The sequence below is a fragment of the Columba livia genome, chromosome 1, assembly GCF_036013475.1.
Source record: "Columba livia isolate bColLiv1 breed racing homer chromosome 1, bColLiv1.pat.W.v2, whole genome shotgun sequence".
In the NCBI taxonomy this organism is placed as follows: Eukaryota; Metazoa; Chordata; class Aves; order Columbiformes; family Columbidae; genus Columba; species Columba livia.
The window spans coordinates 46150745-46176217 of NC_088602.1; the positions used below are offsets into that span (position 1 = coordinate 46150745).

The 25473-nt window shown below is 38.9% G+C and overlaps 1 protein-coding gene across 5 annotated transcripts in view; it reads left to right on the forward strand.

The window, feature by feature from the left end:
- SLAIN1 (SLAIN motif family member 1) overlaps positions 1-25071 on the forward strand; it is a 57123-nt gene extending 32052 nt beyond the window's left edge. For 2 of the 5 annotated variants that reach the window (XM_021296797.2, XM_065056441.1), the window contains exons 3-8: positions 3834-3983; positions 5848-5997; positions 8203-8547; positions 17691-17855; positions 19806-20112; positions 23969-25071. In XM_021296797.2, the coding sequence (XP_021152472.2) occupies positions 3834-3983; positions 5848-5997; positions 8203-8547; positions 17691-17855; positions 19806-20112; positions 23969-24044 (1193 nt within the window). In that variant the 3' untranslated portion in view covers positions 24045-25071. The remainder of the gene's footprint in view (positions 1-3833; positions 3984-5847; positions 5998-8202; positions 8548-17690; positions 17856-19805; positions 20113-23968) is intronic. The other 3 variants (XM_065056430.1, XM_065056410.1, XM_065056419.1) reach the window with 3 other exon arrangements.
- Positions 25072-25473: the final 402 nt, after the last annotated feature.

The following is a 25473-nucleotide window of genomic DNA, read 5'->3' on the forward strand; positions in this document are numbered from 1 at the left end:
CCAGCTTATAACTGTTCCCATTAATTTGAATAGCAAATGTCATCTTCACTTTCAAAAACATGCTTCTGTATATGTTTAGAAATTGTATACCTTATGTGGCTTAAATGAAAAATTGCTTTTACTTAAGGAATTGCTTTAGACATGGTACAGCATGCTCTGGTTTTGCAGAGTGCTCCATTCCTTTTGAGCCATGCAATACTGTAGATGTTTATTTGTTAAGGTTTTCATGTTAAATTTTCCATCGGTCCTTATCAAATGCTGTTTTTTCACACGAGTCAGTATGAAGAATATTTGTGTTTATGTAGCTGCTCATATTTTTCTGTGAGTTACTATTCTCATCTATTTTAGCATTTTGATATCTCCAGGGAAGTTATAAAATTAAAGTCTTAATTAGTTTTTAAACCTTCAGTTGTGTTAGTAAACACTTTAAAGTTATGAACAGGCTCTCTTGTTTTGTTTTTTGAAAGGAAAGGTTTTGTTTGGTTGATTATGTAGAAATTTTGACAAGTCCTGTTTTAAAATATTACAGCATACGTTGTTCAACACAGTAAATTATCATCAATCTAGTTACTAAGAATTGGTCAAAACCAAATAAATCATACCCCCAAAATTGGGCACTTCAAATCTAACTGTAGTCTTTGATGACTGGGATGATTTGTGCTTATCGTATTAGAGAATATTAGTTCCTTTGGTGTGAAAGGCCAACTGTATTATGCTTCAAAGAGTCAGATTATTATTGCGTTTAACTATTTGCCATCAGTAAATGGATTTTTTGGCTTATTTTTTCTTCATGGTTCTTTACATGCACCTACTTTCCATTGTAAGGCTGATAATTTTTCTTGCTTCAGTTAATCTTCAGTATGAAGTACTGAGAGCAAGATTATTCATATTTCTATTTAACTGCATGGGTTAGAAACTTCCCTTATTTTTAAAAGGTTACCTGAGTTTCTTATTTCATCTATGGGCAACTAGAGTTGGGGCTTTAAGAAGAATCTACAAATATTGTAAAATTCAGAGCTTGAGAGCTGGACTTTTAAACTTAAAGGTTTTAACGACATTGTCTCATTCTCTGGAAACAACCTACTGGGAAGAGGTATCAACAAGCAAATCTGTGCACACTGTGGTGCTAACCAGGGCAGTCTCTAGTCAGTGTGGGGCAAAATAACTTACAGAATTACTACCCATTGCGCAATTTGGGGATTTTATAAATTTTACATTAATTCATGTGTTTTCCAAGATGTTTGTAGCACTTGCTTCCTAATACCTTTATATGGTTTTGGCATTAACACAAGACTTTAAGTCTAATTTTGCTGTCTTTGTTAGTATCATAGAAGTACTCAATAGGTACTTTGATATTTCCATTTGAAATGTAATGACATTTTTCTATATGTGATCCTGAATGGTGGAGTTAATCAAATGCATTAAAACTGTCAATCCTTTGCTGAAGCTTAAACACTATGAAGTTTTATTTTAGGCACAGTGGCAAATGTTCTAGAATTAGGGATAATTTTAGTAGTTCTAGAGATTTAGTATATAGCAAGATGAGTGTAGACAGTGTTTCTTGGCTTCTTCCTCCATCTTGCCTTGAGAATACATACTATTTGAAAGTGGGGTTTGGAATCTGGTTTGCCATAAATACTAATTATATTCTTTGTGTGGGTTCTTGCTTTCATAGCCGTGATAACTGTTGCTTTGTGCTTTGTGGGCCAGCTCACAGTGCTTATTGTGAAGGGTAATGAATGATGTTTATTTGTGCTGTATGGTTGATCACATCTGGGGGTGAGAACATTCTGGCAGCTAATTGGCCTGTCAAATGAGCAGGCAGCTACAAAACAGGATCTTGTGTTAGGCAGAAAAATAAAGTCACAAGGAATTGTCATCCTTTGCTCCTTCTGATGGTTTCTAGTGGAAATAACAAACATAAGCTGTGGGTGTGATATTGAGATCTGCTCTATCATGTATATTTATTTCAGTGAATGCCCCCAATGAATTTGTAGTTATTAACTTTTTGTGAGTTAATTAATCCCCAGCGATCTGTGCTAATTACTAGTTTGTAGAGTTTTGTCCATCTGCATTTGCTCTGCTTTTTTTCCTGGGACACTTGCATACTTCACTTTAGGACTGATCGCGTTGGTAAATGTTAAAGACAAATAGCCCTGCCTGGAGGTCGGTGTCATGTCACTTGGCATCAAGCAATTTCCTAGAAGTGGTACTGATGCTGCTCCTAGTTCAGATCTCAAGACCTTTCAGTTTCTTTATCCTTTAAGGAACTAGAATCATTAAAAATGAGGGAATTGCAATAATTCTATAATGAGGGAACAACAAAGAGCATCATTTGCATTTTTATGTCTTACTGTTGTGTGGTTTAGAATCGTAGAATCATTTGGGTAGGAAGGGACCTTCAAAGGTCATCTAGTCCAACCCCCCTGCAATGAGCAGGGGCATCTTCAACTAGATCAGGTTGCTCAGAGCCCCGTCCAGCCTGGCCTGGAAAGTCTCCAAGGATGGGGCATCTACCACTTCTCATGGCAACCTGTTTAGCTCCATCCCCCAGGTAGTCCCTTCCTCGGCAGATTGCTTTGTGCTGTAACCAGGAATTGCCTTTGCTACTAGTGGGAAAGGTAGAAAAGGCTGCTTATTCCTTACAAACCTGGGACTACCTTTGATTGGGTCAAAGTAAAAAGAGTGAGGGGAAGTAGCATCTTTTGGAGTGACAATGAGCAGATTACGCCAAAAGGTTGAAGGATTTTGGGCCCTTCTAGTTTTTAAAACCAGATTGTGGCACCTGACGGCGCAAAGTACATCTGCTAAACATTGATTTCTAAGCTAGGTATAGGTATGTTCCTACCACAGATAAACAGGCAATAGTATCATTTGGTTTTCATCTGTACAAACTTGGCTTACATCTGGATGGGTTCTCTGAAATTTACAGTTTAAAATTTTGCCTTTTCCTTCTACTTAAAGCAACTTTACCTTCTTTTTTTTTTTTCTTTTTTTTTTTTTTTTTAATATCATTTGGATTTTGTTTCTTTTTCCTTTTGAACACATGTTAAAAAATAAGTGAACTGAAGGACAGTTGCATTCATATTTTACTGGATGAGCTAAGAAAATGTAAATTAAATAAGCCTTTAGCTTTTTTGCCTACTCTGAGCTCTCTGTGGTGTTACTGAGCAGACCAGATGCCTTGCAAGTTTATTGTAAGCAATATGTAGCCAAAGAGGTACCCCATTCTATTGTTTGTTTGATCCTCTAAAAACAGTGGGAAAAAAAAACATGCTTATGTAATTGGGAATTTGATGCTGTAAAAAGAGAAGGAAAATATGGTAGCTTAAAAGCTTGCTCTGGGATTACAGTTGTTTTTAGCACTTAATGGTTAAGAGCCTTTTACTGCTGTGTCTCTGAACTCCCATAACTGATAGTTTAACTGCTAATTCAATTGTGTGGTGATTGATTGCCATGAACAATTCCTTGAAGAGCACTACAAATTTAATCTGTGTTACTTTATTGGCTGTAGCGTTTTTTACTTCTTCTGTTACTTTGTGTGTTGGCGCACAGTGATGTATGTGATAAATATATACCAAAATGATGTGTACCTAGAAAACAGTAAACAAGGCATACTTGCTAGAAAGCTCTTTGGAGCACACTTTTAGATGTAGAAGGCTATGCTGATCCTTTGTTTTGCTCCTGAGCTTTGACCATTATTTTCCTTTTGCCATAAGTAAAAAGTGTATAATGAACACATTAAGATGAGATTATTTTTCTCTGTAACAGCACTATTCTATTTATAACTGTAAATCTTTTTTTTCTCCCTCCTCCCTTTGCATCTGTAACAGCCAGCCGATGGCGGAACCTCTTCTCTACGCCTGTCTCCTTGGCTTTTCCCTATAGTCCTGTTGCAAGACTCACCCCATATACCAATGGCTTTAATAGTCCCAGCTTCTCTAAAACCTCCAGTAAAGCAATACTAACACCTGAACGGACAGGTAATGCTTATCTTTTTATTGATTTACTGTGCTTACAAAAATGCTTAATTTAGTCTAATCTTGCTAGCATGTAACAGCAATACACTGGTTGGATGATTGTATAGACTCTTATCTCAGAGAGAGATGTTTTTAAATGACCTAAAATTTGGCAATTAACTGCTTGTGTTTCTGTTGAACACAGCATGTTATAGGAAAGTGATGCAAGTAAACAGAGCCTGTTTCTAAATAAGGGTTTAACTGAGAGTACAGTCGTGACTGTGTCAGCTGAAGGAGTCTCCAGCTTTGCCTGCCCTTTACTGCTCATTTCTGCCCCACTGTGACCCTTTTTTACGCCTATAGAAACCTTTGTGCAACTGTGTAATGAATTTGCAGGGAGAATTTCTCTATAATAAAAACAGCCATCAGAATCACAGATGTTTTCAAGCTGGCACTGCTGCTACTACCCAAGGTTCCAAGATTTATTTTTCATTTGCTGCTGACTTTCAGGGGACACAGGAGTTTTAGGAAAAATACAAACTTTCTATGGGCTGTGAATTGCGAAGAGTTTTATTTTTCCTTGTTTGCTACAGGTGTCAGGAGTTGATTTATATCTGTGACTTCTCTTAAGCTGAAGTGGAGAAAATAATCAGGGGAAGAGGCATTAACATTTTATTGCTGTCGGGACTGGGTGTAGTCTAAGGAATTTAGCCCCAGTGTCACACTGATCTGTGCGCAATTTTCTTTACAGTGCATGAAATCAGTGCAGGGATATGGGCACTGCAGGTGGGATACAGCTCCAGACTGAATACCTGTTGGAGGTGTTTGTGTGAGTGAGATGCCTAAGTGCCTCTATTCAGTGGGATGTAGTTTAGTTCCTAAATGAAGAGATCTCATGCTATTTGAGATGCCCTCAGGTATCTTGCCTAGCTTCGCACTGATGTTGCAGGAGAGCAGAGCTGTTGCTACCTTTGCAAAACCTCAAGGACCATTGTAACTTGCAAATTTAAAAAAGCAAACATTTACTCCTTACAGTCCTTCCAAAGAAAAGTAATCCCCTGCGTGTTGTTTTCTGTTGGAGACATTATTAGAGCACAGCCGAATTTGGGACGAATTTTACGTGGCTGCTTTGAGCAGTGCTTGAGGATGCAAACACATCTGTGATACAAGCAAAGCTGATGAGCCCTTGTCACAGCTGTTCTTGCCCTGTAGGCTCTGGGCCTGCGGTGGTCCAGAGGATATTAGAAAGTGATTTACTGTTTTATTTGAATAATTTTTCTTTGAAGTTGGGCAACCATAAGCTCATGTAACTAATTGCGATTTGGTTTATACTTTTAATGTCATGGAGGAAAACAGAGAATCCAGAGCCCTCTCCAAAAGGTAGCTCTGTGAAGGAGGCAATGCTTGCTCTGTTGTTGCATAAGGTTCAATCTTAATTATTATTGTCATTGATTTATCTGATTATTATACCCAAAATACTAGTAAAATTTAGGTAAGTGGCTCTGATATGGAATCTGATTACTGAGCAGAAGCTGGTGACACAAACACACTTGCTTTTCAGAACAGAATAGTGAGAACTGCAGTCCCATGGGAAGGATTGTGTATTTAAGACTACGCTAGTCTGAGCTGTATCACAATTGTATTGGGTAAATTATTCATTGTCTAGGCTATGTGATGTTATTTTGGGAACAAGCAGAGGAATTAATGATCCATTACTACCCTTGAGTATCAAACCCTTTGCTGTTTATTAGTGGATTGCTAATTTTCTGGAAGTTTTTATCCATTATACAGAAAATATTTTAATCTACTGTAAAATGAAGGGCAGATAGTTGTGAATGAAAGATGGCCAGATGTATTCACAGACTAAAGGTTATGTTTTCTTCCATAGGTTACATTTCCAGGAGTTCCCCTTTGAGCCCACAGTCATCAATAGACAGTGAACTGAGCACCTCGGAGCTGGAGGATGACTCCATCTCTATGGGATACAAGCTGCAGGACCTCACCGATGTACAAATCATGGCTCGTCTACAGGAGGAGAGTAGGTGGCTTTTTTTTCATCTTTCAAAATAGTCTGAGGATGATTTCCCGTAACAGTCAAAACTGCTACAGTCTGGTCTCAGTCAAATGGATCTTTCTTAAATCGTGTCAGCTCTTAAGTGGCAGGTGGAAAAACTCTTCACCTACAAGAAGAAGGTACACAGGTTGTTGGATTCAGGTTAATGGTACTGGATGTTTCAAAACTTGATGCTTATATATTTCTCATTCCCAACTGGTAGCTCTAGAGTACATTTAGATTTAGAAGATTTACAATGTCTTACATATTAATTAAAATTATTTTATTTCTGCAAAGAGAAGATGCTAAAGCATTTTTCTTCTGCTTACATTTAATGAGAAAGGTAAAAATAAGAAGCTCTCATGGATTTTTTTGTCTCTGCTTTAATTTTCTTAGTTGTTGGATGAATTTTGAAATTAATTTCCCTTTAAGTCCTCAGTTGGGAACATGTAAATTTAACATTTTGTTTTGAGACTAGTGATTATGCACAAATCTGAGCCTGTAAGCATGTTTGACATAGATTATGGTATGGCTTGATTGTAATTTTTGGAAAGTGTCTTTATTGATAAATAAATGGCATTTGACTTAGAAGTCATTCGGACAGTAAGTGTAGTATCTTTCTTACTTACTATTAGCGCCAAATGAGGCATCAAGGAGAAAATTATAAAATGAGAAATGAGAAATTCAAAGATGGTGACTGAAAGAAAATGCCAAGTAATAAGTGATTAAATAAAATAAAAATCAAATGTGAAAAAAAAAAAAGAAGTAGAGCTGTGATCTGTCTGCAGGAACCAGACCGAGCAAGTCGGCACAATCACTTGTCAGCAGTTGAACTTGCTGAGCGTCTGGTACCACTTGTCATGTTCAGCACAGAAATTAGCAAGTGTGAGACTTTCCTAGAGAGCTGAATTCTCAGTTGGCAAATGTGTATAGTTGCAGCCAGGAAAATTTCTGACATTATGTGAAATTTATAATAATTTTTTAAAAAATACTATCAAAAATACAAAAGATTACATTACTTAAATGACAGCTGCGCTCATCTCCTTCAGAGTGAGGTTTAAAAAAAGACTTCAGGTACTTATGTCTTTAAGGAATAAGGTCATTGGTAAACTGAAGAAAAAACACAGTTTTCCTTCTAATTTATGTCAGTTATAATGATTGTATCTCATCCTTGTAGTAGCAGCTGGTACAGAATGTTTGAACATATGATGGTTGTTGCCCACTTAATCCTGTGGACAGTGGTAGTATTATACGTGCATGCAGACACGCTGTCTTCATGGGCAAGAATAGAAACTCCCACTTAAGGGGTGGGGGAAGCATATTATAATAAGAAGTTTCCAGCAAAAACATCTGTTGAAGCCGAGTGCTTTTTGTAAATGTAGAAATGTTGTTATCCACAGCTATTGGCAGAATTACTCAGCTCCTGGAAATGTGATCTATATCCCCTTTTTCCCTGGCTACTGTGCAGCTGGGAAAAGGAGAGATGTACAAGGGATGTGGACGTTTCCCTCTCACTTGACCCAAAGCAAACATGCTCTTCTGGGGCAGTGCTAATAGTGGAATGGGTTTCAAAGCCCAGTGTTTCAAGAAGGGACTGGGAGGATGCGTACGTGTCTAAAACACGGCCGTGTTACCACTGAGCCTTGTCCATGAGACTGGCTGCTAGCAGGACCTAATTCTGGTTCAGGGAGGCTGGACAGCCACAATATTTACATGGATTCTAAATTTAGGAAATGTTATCAGTGTTTTCATTGCATGGATATATAAAAGTAGAATAGCAGTAATTTGGAAAACTAATACAGTGAGTGTTAATTCCTCTAAGACTGTTTAAAATTTAAATACTTAATGCTCATGTAGTCTTTCTACTGGCAGAGAAATAGGTGCCTCCTGAAGGCAATTCATCTTATGTTAAGAGAAGCATTTAAGAAATCTCACAGGTACTGCATTTTAGAGAGGCCTGTGTTCTTTATTTTTTATTAAAAAGGGATCTCAAGAGAAATAATTCAGGCTCAGATGCCTGAAAGATAGACACCAAAAGTTAGATCAGATGAAGATATTCAGCCTGGTGACATTGTAAATCCAGTTCTTGATGTAAAATTTTGTCTGCTTGCTTAGTTTTCAAGATTGAAATGCATGTTAAGAATCAATCACTTAGCAGTAGCCGAATCACCCTTTTCTCGGAATTTACAGGCCTGAGGCAAGATTATGCTTCGACTTCAGCATCTGTGTCAAGGCACAGTTCGAGCATCTCTCTGCATGCAGGAAAGAAAGGGACGTGTGGTGGTGACCAGGAGTACGATCGCTACAGTCTGGAGGATGAGGAAGAGTTTGACCACCTCCCACCCCCGCAGCCACGACTGACTCGCTGCTCCCCCTTCCAGAGGGGGATCCCCCACTCACAGACTTTCTCCAGTATCCGGGACTGCAGGAGGAGCCCGACCTCCCCGCACTTCCCTTCAAATAACACTTATCAGCAGCCCTACTACTCTCCTCAAGCCCAAACTCCAGAGCAGCAACCAAATAGGATTAATGGAGGTGGGTTGCACGCTTTTTCTGAGAAGTGGTGTTTCCTCTCTGTGAAGTACCGGTGCCATTTTAAAGGTCAAGTTGTGTCACCCGGGTGAAGTGCTTCTAGTGTATGACAGCTAGATCAGTCTGTGAATTGTGACAAGCAATTTAAGCCTGTGCAAATGATTGAGGAATGTTATTGTTAAGTAATTTGCTACAAAATGTAATCTGTGACCTGGTTGTGAAAGTTGTTGCTTTAGTCTGTTTTAAAGTGCTGCAAGTATGACCACAAGTGAAGAAAGAAGAAAAAGAAAAGCATCTCTTAGCAGGCTAATGGTTAGAAGACCTAATCGAGTTTTCGAGCTTGAACTATGCATGTCCATTGTGGATACAGGGAAATACAAAATAGAGTTTTCAGATTTTCATTCCCTCTCTTATTCCTGACTTTGCTGTTAATGCAGCTACGCCATGAATCCACAATGAGCGTTTACGGCAAGAGTCAACACTCTGCTCCTGTTCCAGGTCTGGTAGGGCAGACTGCTGACATAGCAGGAGATAATGTCACTCCCAAACCACCCTGAGCCATTGATGCTTTTTGCACTGCATTTGAGATGTGTTCCAGAGTCTCTGGAATGTTTATCTCTCAGTGCTTACTCAAGACTTAAGTTTCCCTCTGTTGTTGCTGCTACTTCCCTTTCATTACTTATTATGATCACAATTTTCTTCTTCCTGCTGCATCTTACTTTCCTGTTCCTTCAGTCTTTTCCCCAAGGTAATTGAAAACAGTCAGTTTTCAGTCAGGGTGTTATTTGTAATATTGCAGGTTACAGCTCACCTTTGGGCAAGAAAGTAAATGTGTTTTTCAATGCAGTTGCTATTTATAGAGTGCTACAGGTATGCATGTTGCTTTCCTGACAAATAAGACATGACAGGTTGATGCCAAAAGCACTTGCATTCAAAGTGAGACATGGCATGGAAGTATAATTGACAAGTGACAGTATATAAAGAAGGCTGAGGTTGACAGAGGGCAGAGAGACGTGAGCATATGTTGGTACAACATATGTAGCATATTAATTCCAGTGTTATTTTTCTTGCCCGTGAGGTACAAGAATGTGACAGCACTGAAAATCTTCCAGAAAATCTGCTGGGGAGAAAGAAGGGAAAGTTATGGGACTTTTAAATTAAGGAATAAGGACAGGATGTGGTGCTGTGATCTTCTTATATGGTCCCTAAATGCTTTTTGAATGATTTTTTTAATCTTCCATGTCAGTGGAACCTTAAGCATTGGATTCCCTCATGGAAACCTCAGAAAGTACTTACAGGGCACTAAAAATTCTAAACTCTCCGTTTATTAACTAGAAAATGCATAAACGTAAAAGGCCACCAATTTTATCACCTGGTTGCCTTTTTTCTCATGAACTTCAAAGCGTTGGGTAGTTTTTATGGTGTTGGATAATTTTTTTGGTGTCACTCAGAAGATGGACACACAGGACATCAGTTTCCTTTTTGCTGGAATGGCAGACAGTCCCATAATAGCTCCTACCACTGTCTTTAGATGGGAATTATCTCTTCAGCTTCTGTGCCATCAGCCTCTGACTCATGCAGCGCTGATCCACATAACTGGCAAATACTGATAGTGAGAAACGCTTTACTTTGGTGTGCTCTGTTGGCAGACAAGGAGTCGAGTTTTCGCTGCATTGAGTATAGGGGGAGTAGTATTATGACAACATCTCATCAGCACTTCTTATCAGCTTGGCATCAATGTCGTTGTCTTTCAAGAACTCCTGCACATTAAAATGGAGCTAGACTGCAAAATATGACTTTGTCTGAAGCTCAATATGATGGACCCTGTATTTCCACACTGTTAAAGTTTACCAAGGCAAATGAGAAAGACAGGGGTGATAGATGGAGGGGCTAAACTGTTCAGTTACTGATTTCACTGTATGGGAGAGCATCATCCATTGTTAATCAAAATTGCACATGCCACGTGCTGTGCTGCTCATACCCGTTCCAACACTCTTCCCAAATCTCTCTTCTGCTCTCTTGCCCCCAAGAGATGACTTGTGTTCTTGTCTGTGCAGTCAGCAGTCAGGTCACTGGTTTGTCTGATCATTCACAGAGCTCTCCACAGACAGAGAGTTGTCCTTCCTGCTTTTAGTGAGGTTTGGTATGACATGCTAGTTGTGGTACTTGAATAAGTGACTTAACTATCTGTACTGTAACAGATACCCTAAGGTGGGATAAACTTAGAAAACTTCAATAACTATTTTAAAAGTATGATACACCTCTCCTGATGAGGAACGCCGACATTTATACGCTGAGATGTAGATGCCCACATATTAATATATATGAAGGGCCCAGTTTAGCTGCCATGTATAAGCACTTAGTGCTTTATGAGGTACCCTAATGCACTCTACTTGACTTCACCATCACCATGTGTCAATGCTATTCAGATGCCTTAGACAACCCAGGGTCTCAAGTGGCACGGGGTACCTATACAGAAGTGCTGAATTGTGCACCATGTGTCTTGTCTCTCACTATAGCCAATGGTTTGCTTGTTTTCCATCCACAAGGTTGCATTTTAGGTAGCAGAGATGTGGTCTGGGGTTTTTGGCACCCTAGTAAACTTCCCGCTGTGCTTGGGGTGAGAACACTTTTACAGATGTTTTCCAGCTGTAATTGAGGCCATAATTTCAAACTCACACATTGTTCTTGCCAATGTATTGTAACAAAGTGCTGCCCCTGCTGTAATTTCAACATTTTTTTTCTTTACCCTATTCTAAATTGCTGTACATCTATTTTAAAGTAAAATACCATGCATCTGTTTTAAAATACCACACTGTCTGGCCCCCACTCGCAGACCCACGTTCTTTCTGTCACCTTATCCCACCTGTGTCTGAGTGAATAGTACCAGTCCAATTTAGTGCCAGTCCCCAGCAACTTGCTGTACAGAAAGGCTCCTGGTAAACGGTGCCATAAATTGGCAGATGTATGCAAAGGTAAATAAGTTGTGTTTAAGGTTTATTTGAGGCCACTTGTAGCATAGGGAATAGGCATACCTGTTGTTACCTCTTTAAGAACATTTTTGCAGTCATCACCTGTAGCGTGTGTCTGTTAACTTTGCTTTCTAATAAGTGTTATTTCCAGTTCTGGCAAGAATACACTAATCAAAAAGCTTTGCATGAAATGTTGTTTTTTTTTTTTTTTTTGTACTTATTTAATTACACCCTCTCCCTAATCAACTGAATTGTCTGTAATGATTCCATCTGTGAACTTTTTAAGGCATTCTGGTTTTCTGGGATTTTGTAATTGATTAGTGGGTTGGAAGTAGTTCGTTTAAAGAAAATCTGAGAGAGGCTGGATGTGAATAGCTTTTGAGTATCTGTTGCAGTTAGCTAAAGTGAGTCCATCTAGTTAGTGTGTGTTTTAGAATTTAACAAAGCTTTTAATGTGCTGGCAATGGAAAGACTTGAGTTTATACCTCTCTCCTTCCTCTAATTTGAAGAAGTTAATGGTTAACAACTTAAAATGTTGCTAGTTCTATTAAGATCAAGAATAATAAACATTTATGCCCTTTATTACTTGTGGTTTTCAGAAACCAGAAGTAATAGAACTATGTAGTGCTGTGAAATCATCTAGAGTAGTCAAAATCTAGGATAGACAAGATACTGAAAATGAGGTTCAACTTCTTATGTTCTAGCCTGCTTTCTGGATCTTGGGATAAGTTTACTCATAAACTTTTATCCTGGCACTCCTTCTTTCATGTGAATTTTAAAGGGTCCATTTTCATAATACCTGAATATGGGAAACTTTGGACAAATTATTCCAGCTAAAGAAGTTTATTATAATGCAGAAAGAAGGGGCGGATGAAAAGTACGTCCTTCACTGAGTAGCAGTGCATGCAACCTGGTTAATTTTAATGTATATTTTCCATTACTTTTCCATGTTGATTTTTTAATTTTTAGCTTGGCTGATACCTTCATAAGCAGGCCACAGATACCAATCACTTTAAAAATTTTGCTTTTATTTTCCAGAAGTCACTAGCTATGAGTTACTTAAATGCATACACTTCTAGGGAATAACTTTGCTCAGGCAAAATGTTATTAACATCTTGGGCTGTTGCAACACCTTTGCCTCATTTGGAAAGCAGCAAATGTGGAGGTTTTTTTGTTGGTTTATTCCAGTGTTTTTTTTTTAAGCAAACTCCACGCAGATATAGAAAAGCTCTGTTTCAGGGGCAGTAGGTTGATGTCTAGATACCAGGCCAGTATAGACTAACATTGATTTGTGTGTTTGGAGAAATGGGAAAAGGTCTTACTGACTTAGAGTGTTTTGCTGCTCATATCTTCTCTTGCTCACTAAGAGAGAATTCACTGGAGGAAATTGTAGCAGACTTCATTAAAGAAAAGCAGAAAAAAATCTTACTTTTTCACCTTTGAAGTTATATTGAGAATAGTGGTCAGTGGTGAGAAGTCATGGAAGGATAATGGAAAAATCTTTAATTTGCTGTAACTATCTGTGGAGGGAGACATGTGCCTGTGAAGCATAAGAAGTAGTAATTCTGAATAAAATGGAAATGTTCAGTGTTAGCAAAACATAGGGATTCACAATCATGAAGAATGGTGTCTGTAGCTTAAACTGAAAGACTTGCTTTTCGCTCTTAATCTGTATTTGTGTTTTTACACACTAATGTCTCTGTTTTATCAACTGACAATTCCGCAGACCTTTAACTAGACCCTGGTATATTTGGGATGTCACTAATGTTAAAACCATAAGAGATGTAATGCAGATACTGAGCTCAGGTCTTCAAAGAAGAGGAATATAAATGAAGCCCTTAAAGTTGTAATTGAGTCCACAAGTTTGTTAAGGATTTCAGAACAAACTCTGAATATCTATATGATTTAGAACATAATACTTAAAATAGAAAAGCATAGATTTTTTTTTTTCCTTGTGTTTTTTCCCCAACTTATTTGTGCACATAGTACAGGTAAGACAGCTGAATTTGCAGGGTTTGTGTGAAGGATTTAAGTATGTGTAAGAAATTGCTAACGTAAAATGGCGATACAGATTTCTCTGAGATGCTAATAATTATGATTCATTGTATCACATTCCTTAATGATAGTCAGGCTTGTGAGTCCTTTTGTTCAAATAAAATGTTGACAATACTTACAGAGGATAACAATGAATGAACACAAGCGTTTTAAGACCCTTCGCCACAGAGACAAACTAAGCCTCCTTGCAAGGAGAGCCTCACTGGGTGAGGCGTTTTGGCAGAGGGAGATGATATTTATCAAGAACTGCTACAGAACTCTCAGTCTGGCAGCCCACCAAGAGCACGTCTCTTCTGGGGATGCTTTGCTACGAGGACAAGGTCTGTTTGCATGTTACCTGGACATTAATCTTCAGCTGGTGATAGTATTAGGTCAGGGAAGGTAAAAAAAAAGAAGTGTTGGAACTGGGACAGCCATCAGTAATGCTGGGATCAGATGCTGCGGTTCTGGAGTCCTGCCAGAATGAAGCTGGGCCGCTGATCCCATGCTGACTCTAGAGAAGAAACTGCATCAGGAGAAGTACTTGCTAGAAAAAAATCAAAACTGAAGCAGGTGTGTAAGAGACAAACTGCTGTCTTTATTGTAAATTTTGGAATGTTTCACAGAATAAATGGACATTTTTGCCTGCTTTTCAACCCATTTCTCACCTGTAGTGAATATGGTCTGTGATGTGGGGTGGTCCTTTCATGCACATTTTTGATTGAGGGCATTGGACCCTGTGTTTCATGATTTCCAGTTTTTCCTGTGCTCTACTCAACATGCAATTCAGCATGGATGCCACATGGGAGTAAAAGTGTAAAAATGCAACAGGCAATTTTCTGTGGATCATTTTGCTGCAGATAGGTGAAACAAGAGCAACACGTGCCACGTAAAGAACACTCATGAAGTGACAAGCCCATGTGTATATGTGTGAACTATACTGAGAAGGTGATAATAACCAGAAGCTGATTGTTAACTCCATTGCATGACCTGTCCTTTCATTTTGTTCTCACACTTACAAATATCTCAAAAATACAATGTCTGTAGGTCATGCTATTGCATCTTAAAGAAGGCTGGGAAAGCTGAAGATACATCTATGATGCTTTATATGGCTGCGTCCTACTTGAACATCATATTTGTTTCAACCTGTATTATATTTGAGACTCAGTGGTGGTTCATAATAACTTTGGATGCTGTAGAAGGTGCAGGTCCTTTGGATTTCCTGGTGTTAATTCACATCTTCCTTAGAGAACAAACTGTAAACAACCGATGATTTTTTAGGTTTGCCATTGAACCAGATTAGTGCAGAAGACAGAGAAGAAACTGTAGCAAATTTCAGCATTCACCATAAACAAGACTCTTTGGACAAATTACATCTCACCTGAGACTACGTCTCAGCTCTATTTATTCTCTCTGTTAAATTTCTCATCAGTCTTAAAGGGACAAAGAGCTCAAGAAAGGGAAGGTTTGCTACTAGTGGCTTGGAAAACTATTTTTTTGTCTCATATTTCCAGCAAGTTCTTATCTAGTCACACCTCAGCAGCCTGAAATTATATTAAAATCACATAACTCCCACCTTCTGCTTCCATGTATCAAGCTCACAAGAGCCAGCGTTTCATTTACAAAGCATCTGTAAGACTCCTTTCACTGTTCTTAGGAGAGGAACGGTGACAGAACAAACTTCAAGAAAGGGATAAAAGAGAATGCATCATCCAAGGAGATGAAAGCTGCAAAATGCTATCAAGATGAGCATTTCTGTGTTTTCCCCAAACACAAAACTGACCTGCTATTTCATTGCTTTTCAGGACCATTTATCTTAGCAGACACAAGGACCAATCAAAGAACTAACGTAGATGCTCGATGGATGAGAATTTGCTGATGCAGCAGAAATCTGCTGCCAAAGGACTGAATCAGCAGCTGAACATACTGCTGGGATGAAAAGGCACTAATGAACAGGAGGGGAAAGATGTGGCCACCCGTGACATGCAGTAGATCCAAGCTACTTTTGCACCTGTTTTTCCTGCTATTGTAGCTGCACCCATTGGACAATTTGAGTAGCGGATCATGGCCCGTGGTGGCTGATGCAGGTCCTGAGTGGAGGAGCATCTAGAGTCCAAGAAATTCTGTTTATATAGCGCGATATATGGGTAATATTAGACAAAAAGCTATTTTATGCAGTGCCACCTTCCCTACCACCATCCTGCTGCTCAAACCTTCTTTGCCAAGTGCTGTAATGTTCACCTGGGATTTCAGGACATAGGATTTTAAAGGGTAGGCTAGGCTCCAAAACATGGGAATGTTTAAAATGTTTCCTAAACAGCAGTGGTTTTCTGTGTCAGACGATCTGTGGTAACTAAAAGTCAGCCTTTGTTGGGATAGAAGGGAAGAATGTCTTACTACAGGGCAAGTGTGCATGATATAGGGTCAAGGGCAGGTACGCAGGAGTAATTGGGACATGAGGATATTAGAAATGCTGGACTTGTGAAATACAAGAATGTTTTTTGACTGTTTGCAGGATGCCATACCAGTTTTATAATGAGGACCAGTCATAAAAAACAGCTAGAGTTGTAGCTTTGCTGTGACTGGGTTCACTGGAGTTACATAGGCGTCACATATATTGAAGTTACTGTTACTGACTACTAATACATTGTATAGATAGAACTGTACTGTCACTTCTTATTACTTGTCACTTGTTAGCAGCTTTAAGGATTAGAGGCGATCATGATGGTGCTAAACAGGTTATATATCTATGTAGACTGATAAACAGAGACTCTTGAGTCAATTCATTGTTTCTTTGGACTGAACTTGGCCTGTGTGACCTAAGTGCTTGACCCAAAACAGCAAATGCAATGTATCGCTCCTGTGCATAAACCCAGTCTTGAAATGACCCTGCTTGCTATTGGAAGGAGCAGTTCAGCATACACATTTTCTGTTGCAGTGTAAGAACTGGAGGCAGATGTCTGTCAGGTGCTGGAACCTATGGCAGGGGCAGGAGCTGGTGGCCTCCACGCTACCAGGAGAAATGGTAGTCACCTCAGCAGAGCACAAACAGCACTTGTGCTCCTGAACTTGGCCAAGAGGTGTTAGTGGTGTTGTCAATGACAATTTAACAACTGACCCATTGTTTCCCCAAAGCGGTGCTTTACTGAAGTCTGTCATCTTACAGGAGGCAATTCAGAGCAGGTCATTCAGTGTGTGCCTTTCTGCCCCCACCAGTCTCTTCTCATTATACAGAATTGAGTTGTCTCTCTTTGGCCCTGTGGCAGAAGAGACCAAAGAGCTTCACCTTAGGTTACCTAATGTTGTTGTGGCTGGGAAGTCTTCTTGAGATGTCAGATTTGGTTTAGTCTTCTCTCTCCAAATTGACTAGCATGAGTGGGGTTGCAAACGTCTTCTGAGCAATTAGACACGTGCCTTAGCTGTTGAACCTGCCTCAAAACATTTGGGGCATCTGCAGCTTTCTTTTTGTGAAAGGCTCTACAGGCCTGTTCTGAAAATGCCCACCAAAATCAGGCACCACAAGCAGGGTAAGAGAAAGAACCACCAGATTTGAAAATCCTGATGTCAACCCAGGGCTCCAAGCAACTGAACAGCAGGTTTTGCATGTGGCCATCTGCAGAAAATTAACATGCTAATAAGGTTAGGTACTGAATGGAAATTTTTAGCATCTTATTGGCACCTGAAAGCAAGACTTTAGTCATTTAGGATAGATTAATCTCACTTGTCTTTAGACACACACAGTGTAGATACCTGTGTCTGATTTTGTCACTGCAGCCTTGCTTTGTATTCACTGCAAAGAAACAGGCACATTTAGGGCATGATTCAGCTGACCTACTTTACACATTCATGTGAAACTCATCCTTATTATGACACTTTAGTGTTTAAATTGTTGTGATTCCAAAAATGTACTGCCAGTTGGTGTCTTTAAAATTATGTCAATGATCGTGCTGTTACTGTAGTCAGAAGGGTTTGATTAGTAGGCTGCCAATAATGCATTCATATTCTTCCTGCAGAGCAAGGCCTTTCTTTGTGTTGAAGTAATTTGTTTTTAATTTGCTTTTCTGCAGAAATTATTCCGAGGGTGCTTATGTTTGTTGGAAATTGTGATATGACTGTGGATGTGGTCTTCTTTTGCTTCAGATAAACTTCGAAGAAGCATGCCTAACCTTGCTCGGATGCCAAGTACCCCCACCATTAACAGCAACGCTGGCTTTGCTAGTTCTCCAGTCACTGTGAGGAACAGCCAGAGCTTTGACTCCAATTTGCATGGAGCAAGTAATGGGATTTCAAGGATGCAGTCGTGTAGTAAGTACCTGTGTTCTTTGGCTGAGTACAGTGAATCAATAGAGTGGTAAAACAGCTGTCCCAGTCACTGGTCCTCTACTTTATGAAAAATTAAAGGCAGGATGTCTTCCTTTTGCACCAGATTTTAATATAGCTCAGGATTTTCAAAGTTTTCTGTTTTGGAAAGAAAATTCTGCTAATCTTGTTATGCAGTATTGAGAGGTTCATCACCTCCTTTCTTTTTTCTGTGCCCATTCATTTTCTATCAACTTTAAAGTTCTAATAATAATTAGTACTAGTAGTAATATTGTAGAAGCACCAATAATGCAATTAACTCTCATAAGCTTACATTTTTAGTTTTCATACTAGCATCAAAAACTGCTCTTCCTGGTAATTTATACAGTCCTGGTTTTACAGTACACTGTATAAATACTATCTTAAAATACATGAGCTCTCTCTCTTACTGAATTTCAGCCACTTTCTTCTGAACAAATGCGGTAAACAGATGGTTATATCCTCAAGTATAATATACTTGTTGAATGGGGCGATTAAAATGACTCTGTAATTAGTTTAATATAGGTGACTTCTTCATGGGGGAATGGAGTGAGTATTGATCTAGTTGAATGTTGAATTATTAATGTAGAATGTGAACAAAATAGATCAGGATCTGAACCCATCTTTTCTAGCACAGTGGCTGAGGTACTCTGAGAGGAAATGGAAAAAATGGATTTCTTTTGACACAGGCAAAAGAAAGGACTGAACTTAAGCCTCCCATGTTCTGTCAGGTTTTAGAGGGAGAAGTTGACAAAACCTTTTCCTGTGGGTGTTTTCTTTCAAATTTGAGCAGAATTTACAAATGTCTTCAAAACTATTAAATTGCATATTTTCTGGAAAATATACTTGATCTCTGGATTTATTTTGTTTTATTTTGGTCCTTTTTGAAAAGGAGAATGGAAGCAGTTGTTAAGGTTCCCACTTGATTTTGCATGGAAATTTGTTGAGAGTTTAATTTTATTTAATATTTGAAAATTATATATTTATTTCTGTATTTATATATGTGTATATATGTGTGTGTATAAAATGTGATTTTTCAGAATATGTTTTTTAAATACTTTTCCAATAAGTGACTCTGCTGGAGTATTTAAGGAGCTGTATTATGCCAAGTGTTCCATAGCACTGTATTGCCAGTATTGTTTAATTGAGCCACACATCTGTATTTTCTCCTGTGTCTTTAAATGAGTTTAAGATGTCTTTTTTTTTAAAATACTTGAAAAAAAAGGATTAGCCTGTGTGTGCTTTGTTAGTTCATGTGCCTCAGGCTTTTGACAGTTTGCTTTTGATATGTGGACTTTGAAACATGTGTGTCTGATGTACACCAGGGGGCAGGTTTGTGTAGAAAAATCTATATATAAAGCTTCTAGAACTCATAGCATTGATTTTAAATGATAGTTTACATAACATCAGCCTTGGAATATGCTGTTATTTTCAGGAGATTTCTTTATAGCCTTTTTTTGATTTATACATAAAGCCTAGACTGCTGTGATTTTTTTAGAATGCTTTAATGAAATGTTCTTTAAACGCTTTTATTACAAGCAACCTTACAAAAAGCTGAATGATCTAATAGTAATTAATTTATAGCTTCAGCAATTTCTCTTCTTTAAAGCTCTAAATGCATAGGTGGAATTAATTTGCTTATCATGGCTAAGGAGACCTCTTTGAGGGGAGAAAGAAGGGTGAGTATGGGGTGGGAGTTTTGTTCAGGATGAGAATGGAACAGGGTATTTTCGTTCAGTGCAGTGTTACTGGATACAGTATTGGATCCAAGGGTTTTTCCAGCAGGTCATAATTAGCAAATAAATTTCATAATGATGTGTTTATCCCTATTCAGATCTCTCTAGAAATGAGCATTACTGCTTGCCTTCATCTGTCACATACTGACTTTGTCACTTCCTTTTCTACCACTCTTTGCAGTTCCATCACCAGGACAGCTTCAACACAGAGTTCACAGTGTGGGACAATTTCCAGTGTCTGTCAGACAGCCTCTCAAAGCTACTGCCTACGTAAGCCCAACCGTACAAGGTAGTAGTAGTAGTAGTAGTAGCAGTAGCAGCAGTATCCCAGTGTCCAACAACTTACAGTTATATTCTAACACTGGGATCCCAATGCCAAACAAGACTGCCAGTCAAGGGATTGTAGGACGCAGTGCTCTTCCAAGACCATCGCTGGCCGTCAATGGGAGTGGCATACCCAGAAGTAAAATTGCACAGCCAGTTCGAAGGTAAGAGTTAAACTGGCCTCCTTCCCTAAGTGGATGGCTTTGGCTTAGATTGTGGGTTTGTTTTCTTTGTTCTTCTTCTGAGTATGAAGCTGGGATATAAAAGAGAAGAGTTTCTAGCTTCCAGTGCTGCATCACTGAATGGGTGAAGGTTTCTCTCCAGAAATGGCGATACAGACAATGCCTGCTGGTAGTTCCTAGTAAGCTGTGATAATTGATAGAATATAATTACATGTAAACAAGAATAGATTGCCATCCATCAATAGGAAATCAAAACAAATTAAAATATTGTATCATTGACGTACCTGACTTGCCTTCTTCCAAACTTGTGCCAACTGCAATTTAAAGGTCACAGGATAAGCAAATTTTAGAGAATAAAGAGAGCTGCATTCCTGTTGTTGTAAAAGTCAGTCGACTGTAAAAACGCAATTTGTGACATTACAGCATTGTGAGGAAGGAAATATCCTGGATAGGATCGTCTTGGGTTGAACTAGCATCTATTCAGTTCCAGCTGTTAGACAATAGACAAACAGAAAATCCTAAAGTATCACATAGTTGCAATGAGCTATACTGTTAAGCAAATGAATTTTTCCAAGAGAATTTTGTCTCCAAATGATAAAGTTTCTCAAAGAAAAATAGTTGGAAGAGTTGACATCAGTTGACGAAAGTTGCTCTTTGAGAAACTCTTCCAACTATTTCTTCCCATCACATGCGTTCCTCCTCTTGTGAGGACCCTCTACGTGACCACCCAGTTTTCTGTTGGATGAACTGTCCCTGTTTAGCTCTCACCATTTTTATGCTTTTCACTAGATACTGGCTAGATCCAGAATAAGTTCAATCACTCGCGTTCTCTCTTTGGTTGAGTTACTTGGGAATTACACTGATGTGACTGACAACAGATTTTGACCAACTGCAGTGAAACTTTGGTAAAGAACTGACAGGTTTCTTCTTTGACGAGGATTGTACCATGAGATTTCTATTATAGCCTCCTTTGCTCCCTGCTGGAACTCTCTCTGTTAGAGTTCTTTATAGCAGAGGGCTTGCTTTCTTTTTTTCTTTTTTTTGTTTTGTTTTGTTTTTCCTTCATGTTCTTTTGCAGAGCTATTAAATCTTTCATAGCAATATGTCAGAAAGACATTCTGGGCTGCGAAGTCCAGTTCTTTGCTATTTTGTAACTTTTCATACAACAGACAATATTAAAGAAAAACAAAATTAAGAGGTGTCAGTGAGAGGGTGAGACACTGTACTCTCAACGTTATTTTTATTAGAAACTGCTTCAAGGTGGTAACAAAGCTGTTTATAGTGCAGAAACTCTGGGCTCAGATCTTCTCACCTTCAAATGTACCTTAGCATATGTATCATATGTTGCCATACAGCCAGACGCATGATCCTTTAAAACAGATGGTCTTTTCACTGTGGGAATTACAAGTTTATAGGACTCTAAAAGCAAAGGCAGGTTGGAGCTCAGCCTACAGCTCTTAAAGACCCTTGTTTCATTTTATTTATGCATGTGAACAATAAGGGTGGTTCCAGTTTGTATGCAGTTTTCTTGGAAAGAATTCATCCATCAGTGGCAGATTTTCTCACTGTTGAATTTTGTCCCTGTGGTCATTTCTAAGGGATGGTATTTCTGATTATCAGTTTAAGAGTCTAGCTTCTGCTGGTATACTGAAATTTAAAGCGGTTTTAGTCATATATTTATCATTGATGAGGGCATCGAGTGTACCCTCAGTAAGTTTGCAGATGGCACCAAGTTGGACAGGAGTGTTCATACAATAGTTTGTGTTGGAAGGGACATTCAAAGGCCATCTAGTCCAACCCTTCTGCAATTACCAGGAACATTTTCAACTAGATCAGGTTGCTCAGAGCCCTGTCCAGCCTGGCCTTGAATGTCTCCAGGGATGGGGCATCTACCACCTCTCTGGGCAACCTGGGACAGTGTTTCATCACTCGCATTGTAAAAATTGTCTTCCTTATATCTAGTCTGAATATTCCTTCTTTTCGTTTGCAACCATTACCTTTTGTCCTGTTACTACAGACCCTATTAAAAAGTCTGTCCCCATCTTTCTTATCTTGTCCCCATCTGTCCCATCTTATCTTCGTCCTTTAAGTACTGAATGGCTACATGCAAAATAAAGTCTCCCTGGGGCCTTCTCCTCTCTAGGCTACAAAACCCAAACTTTCTTGGCCTGTCCTCATAGCAGAGGTATTGCAGCCCTCTGATAATTTTTGTGGCCTCCTGTGAACCCGCTACAACAGGTCCATGTCTTTTTTTCTATTGAGAGCTCCAGAGCTGGATGCAGGACTCAAGGTGGGGTGTTGATGTGCTTGAGGGTAGGAGGGCTCTATGGAGACACCTGGACCAGCTGGATCTATGAACTGAGGCCAGTTGTATGACGTTCAACAAGGCCAAGTGCCAGGTCCTACACTTGGGTCACACAACCCCAGGCAGCGCTACAGGCTCAGGGAAGAGTGGCTAGAAAGCTGCCTGGTGGAAAAGGACCTGGAGGTGTTGGTCAGCAGCTGGCTGAACATGAGCCAGCAGTGTGCCCAGGTGGCCAAGAAGGCCAAGAGCATCCTCGCCTGTATCAGGAATAGTGTGACCAGCAGGTCCAGGGAAGTGATTGTCCCTGTGTACTCAGCACTAGTGAGGCTGCACCTCAAATCCTGCGTTCAGTTTTGGGCCCGTCACTAGAGGAAAGACATTGAGGTGCTGGAGCAAGTTCAGAGACGGGCAGTGAAGCTGGTGACGGGCCTGGAGCACAAGTCTTGTGAGGAGTGGCAGAGGGAACTGGGGCTGTTTAGCCTGGAGAAAAAGAGGCTGAGGGGAGACCTTATCACTGTCTTCAACTACCTGAAAGAGGGTTGTAGCATGCAGGGTGTTGGTGACTTCCCCCAAGTAACAAGCAATAGCACGAGAGGAAATGGCCTGAAATTTCTCCAGACGAGGTTGAGTGTAGATATTAGAAAAAGTTTATTCACTGAAAGGGTTGCAAGGCATTGGAACAGGCTGCCCAGGGAAGTGGTTGAGTCACCATCTCTGGAGGTGTTTAAAATACATGTAGATGTGGTGCTTAGAGACATGGTTTAGTGGTGGACTTGGCAGTGTTAGGTTAATGGTTGGACTTGATGATCTTGAAGGTCCTTTTCCATCCTAAATATTTCTATGATTCTATAACTGGATTAAAAGTAGAAAAGGTCTCTGGTGGTTTTTTGTTTGTTTGTTTTTAAATCAATCAGATATTCAGGGAGACGTGTACATTCTGAGCGAAACTATCTTCATCCCTATGGCCAGCATGTTAGGTAATTAGGTAACCAAGTTATTGGTATTTTAGATAGACATTTTATATAGGTCCTGCATTAGGGATAGGTAACTTCAATATTTACTGCATAGGATCAAACACAAAGGAGTGCTTTAGGTTATTTGTAAAACAAAATTGATAAAAGCCAAGGTAAGTAACCTGGCTAAATATTAACTGCTTTTCTCCTCACCGTCAGAGATTCCTGCATCCAAAAGCAGTGTAAATAAAAACAATACAGTCCATCCTTTCTTAGCCTTACAACTGAGGCAGAACTACTTTTTACTTCCTGTTGAATGGATTCACAAAACCCTCAGCCCTCTCCAACTCCATGCTCGGGGCTTCTTGTAGTCCCCTACCTTCTAGTCCTCCACTTTCTATCCTGTAATGTAACGGGTCCTATTTTGATTAATAAAGATGTGTTTGAGCGTAGTTATAATGATTCATGGTCCAAAACCACAGTTACTTTTGCACCAACCTAATAAAAGAAGTTGATTACCTTCATCTTTCTACATGTAATATGACTTCCTATGTCTTTTTTTGTCATTCATTTAATACAGTTTTCTCCAGCCTCCAAAGCCACTTTCGTCACTCAGCACGATGCGGGATGGGAACTGGAGAGATGGCTGCTATTGATGAAGGATGCCCATCAACAGTGAAAACTAAATAATGAGTATTTCATTACCCAGCTGGCTGGGTAACAATGATTTGGGAAAGGAGGGTCATACAGTATTATTTCCCCCAGGATTTTAATATGTAACTATCCATAATGCAGTGTCATTTTTTTTAAAATGAACATCTTATCAAATACTAAATATTGCACTTAATCCGTTACCTGAACAGCTGCGTTGTTATCAGGCTGACAATGGCAGTGTCGGTATTTAGAACTGAAGAAAGTATTATATTTGGGCAAAGTACCAGAATATTTCCTTGGAAAGAACTAGGAGATGATGCTTTTGGGCAGCTTTGCCATACTGAAATTCTAGGATAATTTATTCAATGTAAAGACATGATGCATTTTATTTTGAGTTTGGGGGGACTTATGTATGTGCTTGACTTTTTTTTCTAGTGTTTCCAGTACATTTTATTTTGTATACTTGAGTTCATTTTAACTTGCCTGAACCTTGAACAACAGAGAGATAATTTAACTTTTCTGTGCCATAAATAATATTTTTGGGGTAATGTACTTTTTTAGCTCTAGGAACATATCTTACAAAATCATACCATTGGCAATACAAAGCAGTATATTTATGTTGCAGAAGCACAAAAAAAAAAGTAGCAGTCAGAGGAAATTGCCATCCAGCTGGGTCAGCATGGTTTTGTTGGTCTTTCACCGTTTGTTCAATTGTTAATTTATTGTCATCGTGTTTTGTATTTAAAATGACAGCAAAAGTCACATTGCACTTAAAAAATACAGTGATCTCTAAAACTACAGTTGGTTTTCAGTACTTTATTACAAAGAATAAAATTGTAATGTTTTATTAACAGTTGCTTATGGAAAATGAGTTTTAATGCGAATAAATCTTTTTGATAGATCTTTTACAAAATTCAATTGCACTAATCAATGCTTTCTTATAATGGCATATGACTTAATATTTGATTACAACTGTGTATACTGCTGTTTTGGAATGTTTCAGAAATAAAGAATTTATTTCAGCAATAATGCTGGTTTTGGGTGTGCAGTATAAATATTGACAGAATTTAGCAGTTGACATCTGCTTCACTCTTGAAGGTTTATTATTTAGCATTTAGATTATGCCGCATTTTTGAAAATAGTAACTAAGTTTATCGGAAAATTTAAAAGAAAAATGTTTGCAGAGAAGGCAGATAAGATTGATTTAGAAATAATAGTTATTATTATCTTAATTTTCATTGCAATTTAATGTACGGATTCTGCAAGTGCAAATGTGACTTGCAGTGGGAAACAGTGTGCCAAGTGGGTCTCTCACTGTGGCTCTGGATTTGCTCGAGGACCAGCTTTTCTTAAAAGGGCAAGCTCATATGAAAAACAGGAGAAGAATTTATTGGTGAGTAAAACCTTCATTACACTGCAAAGTGATTGTAT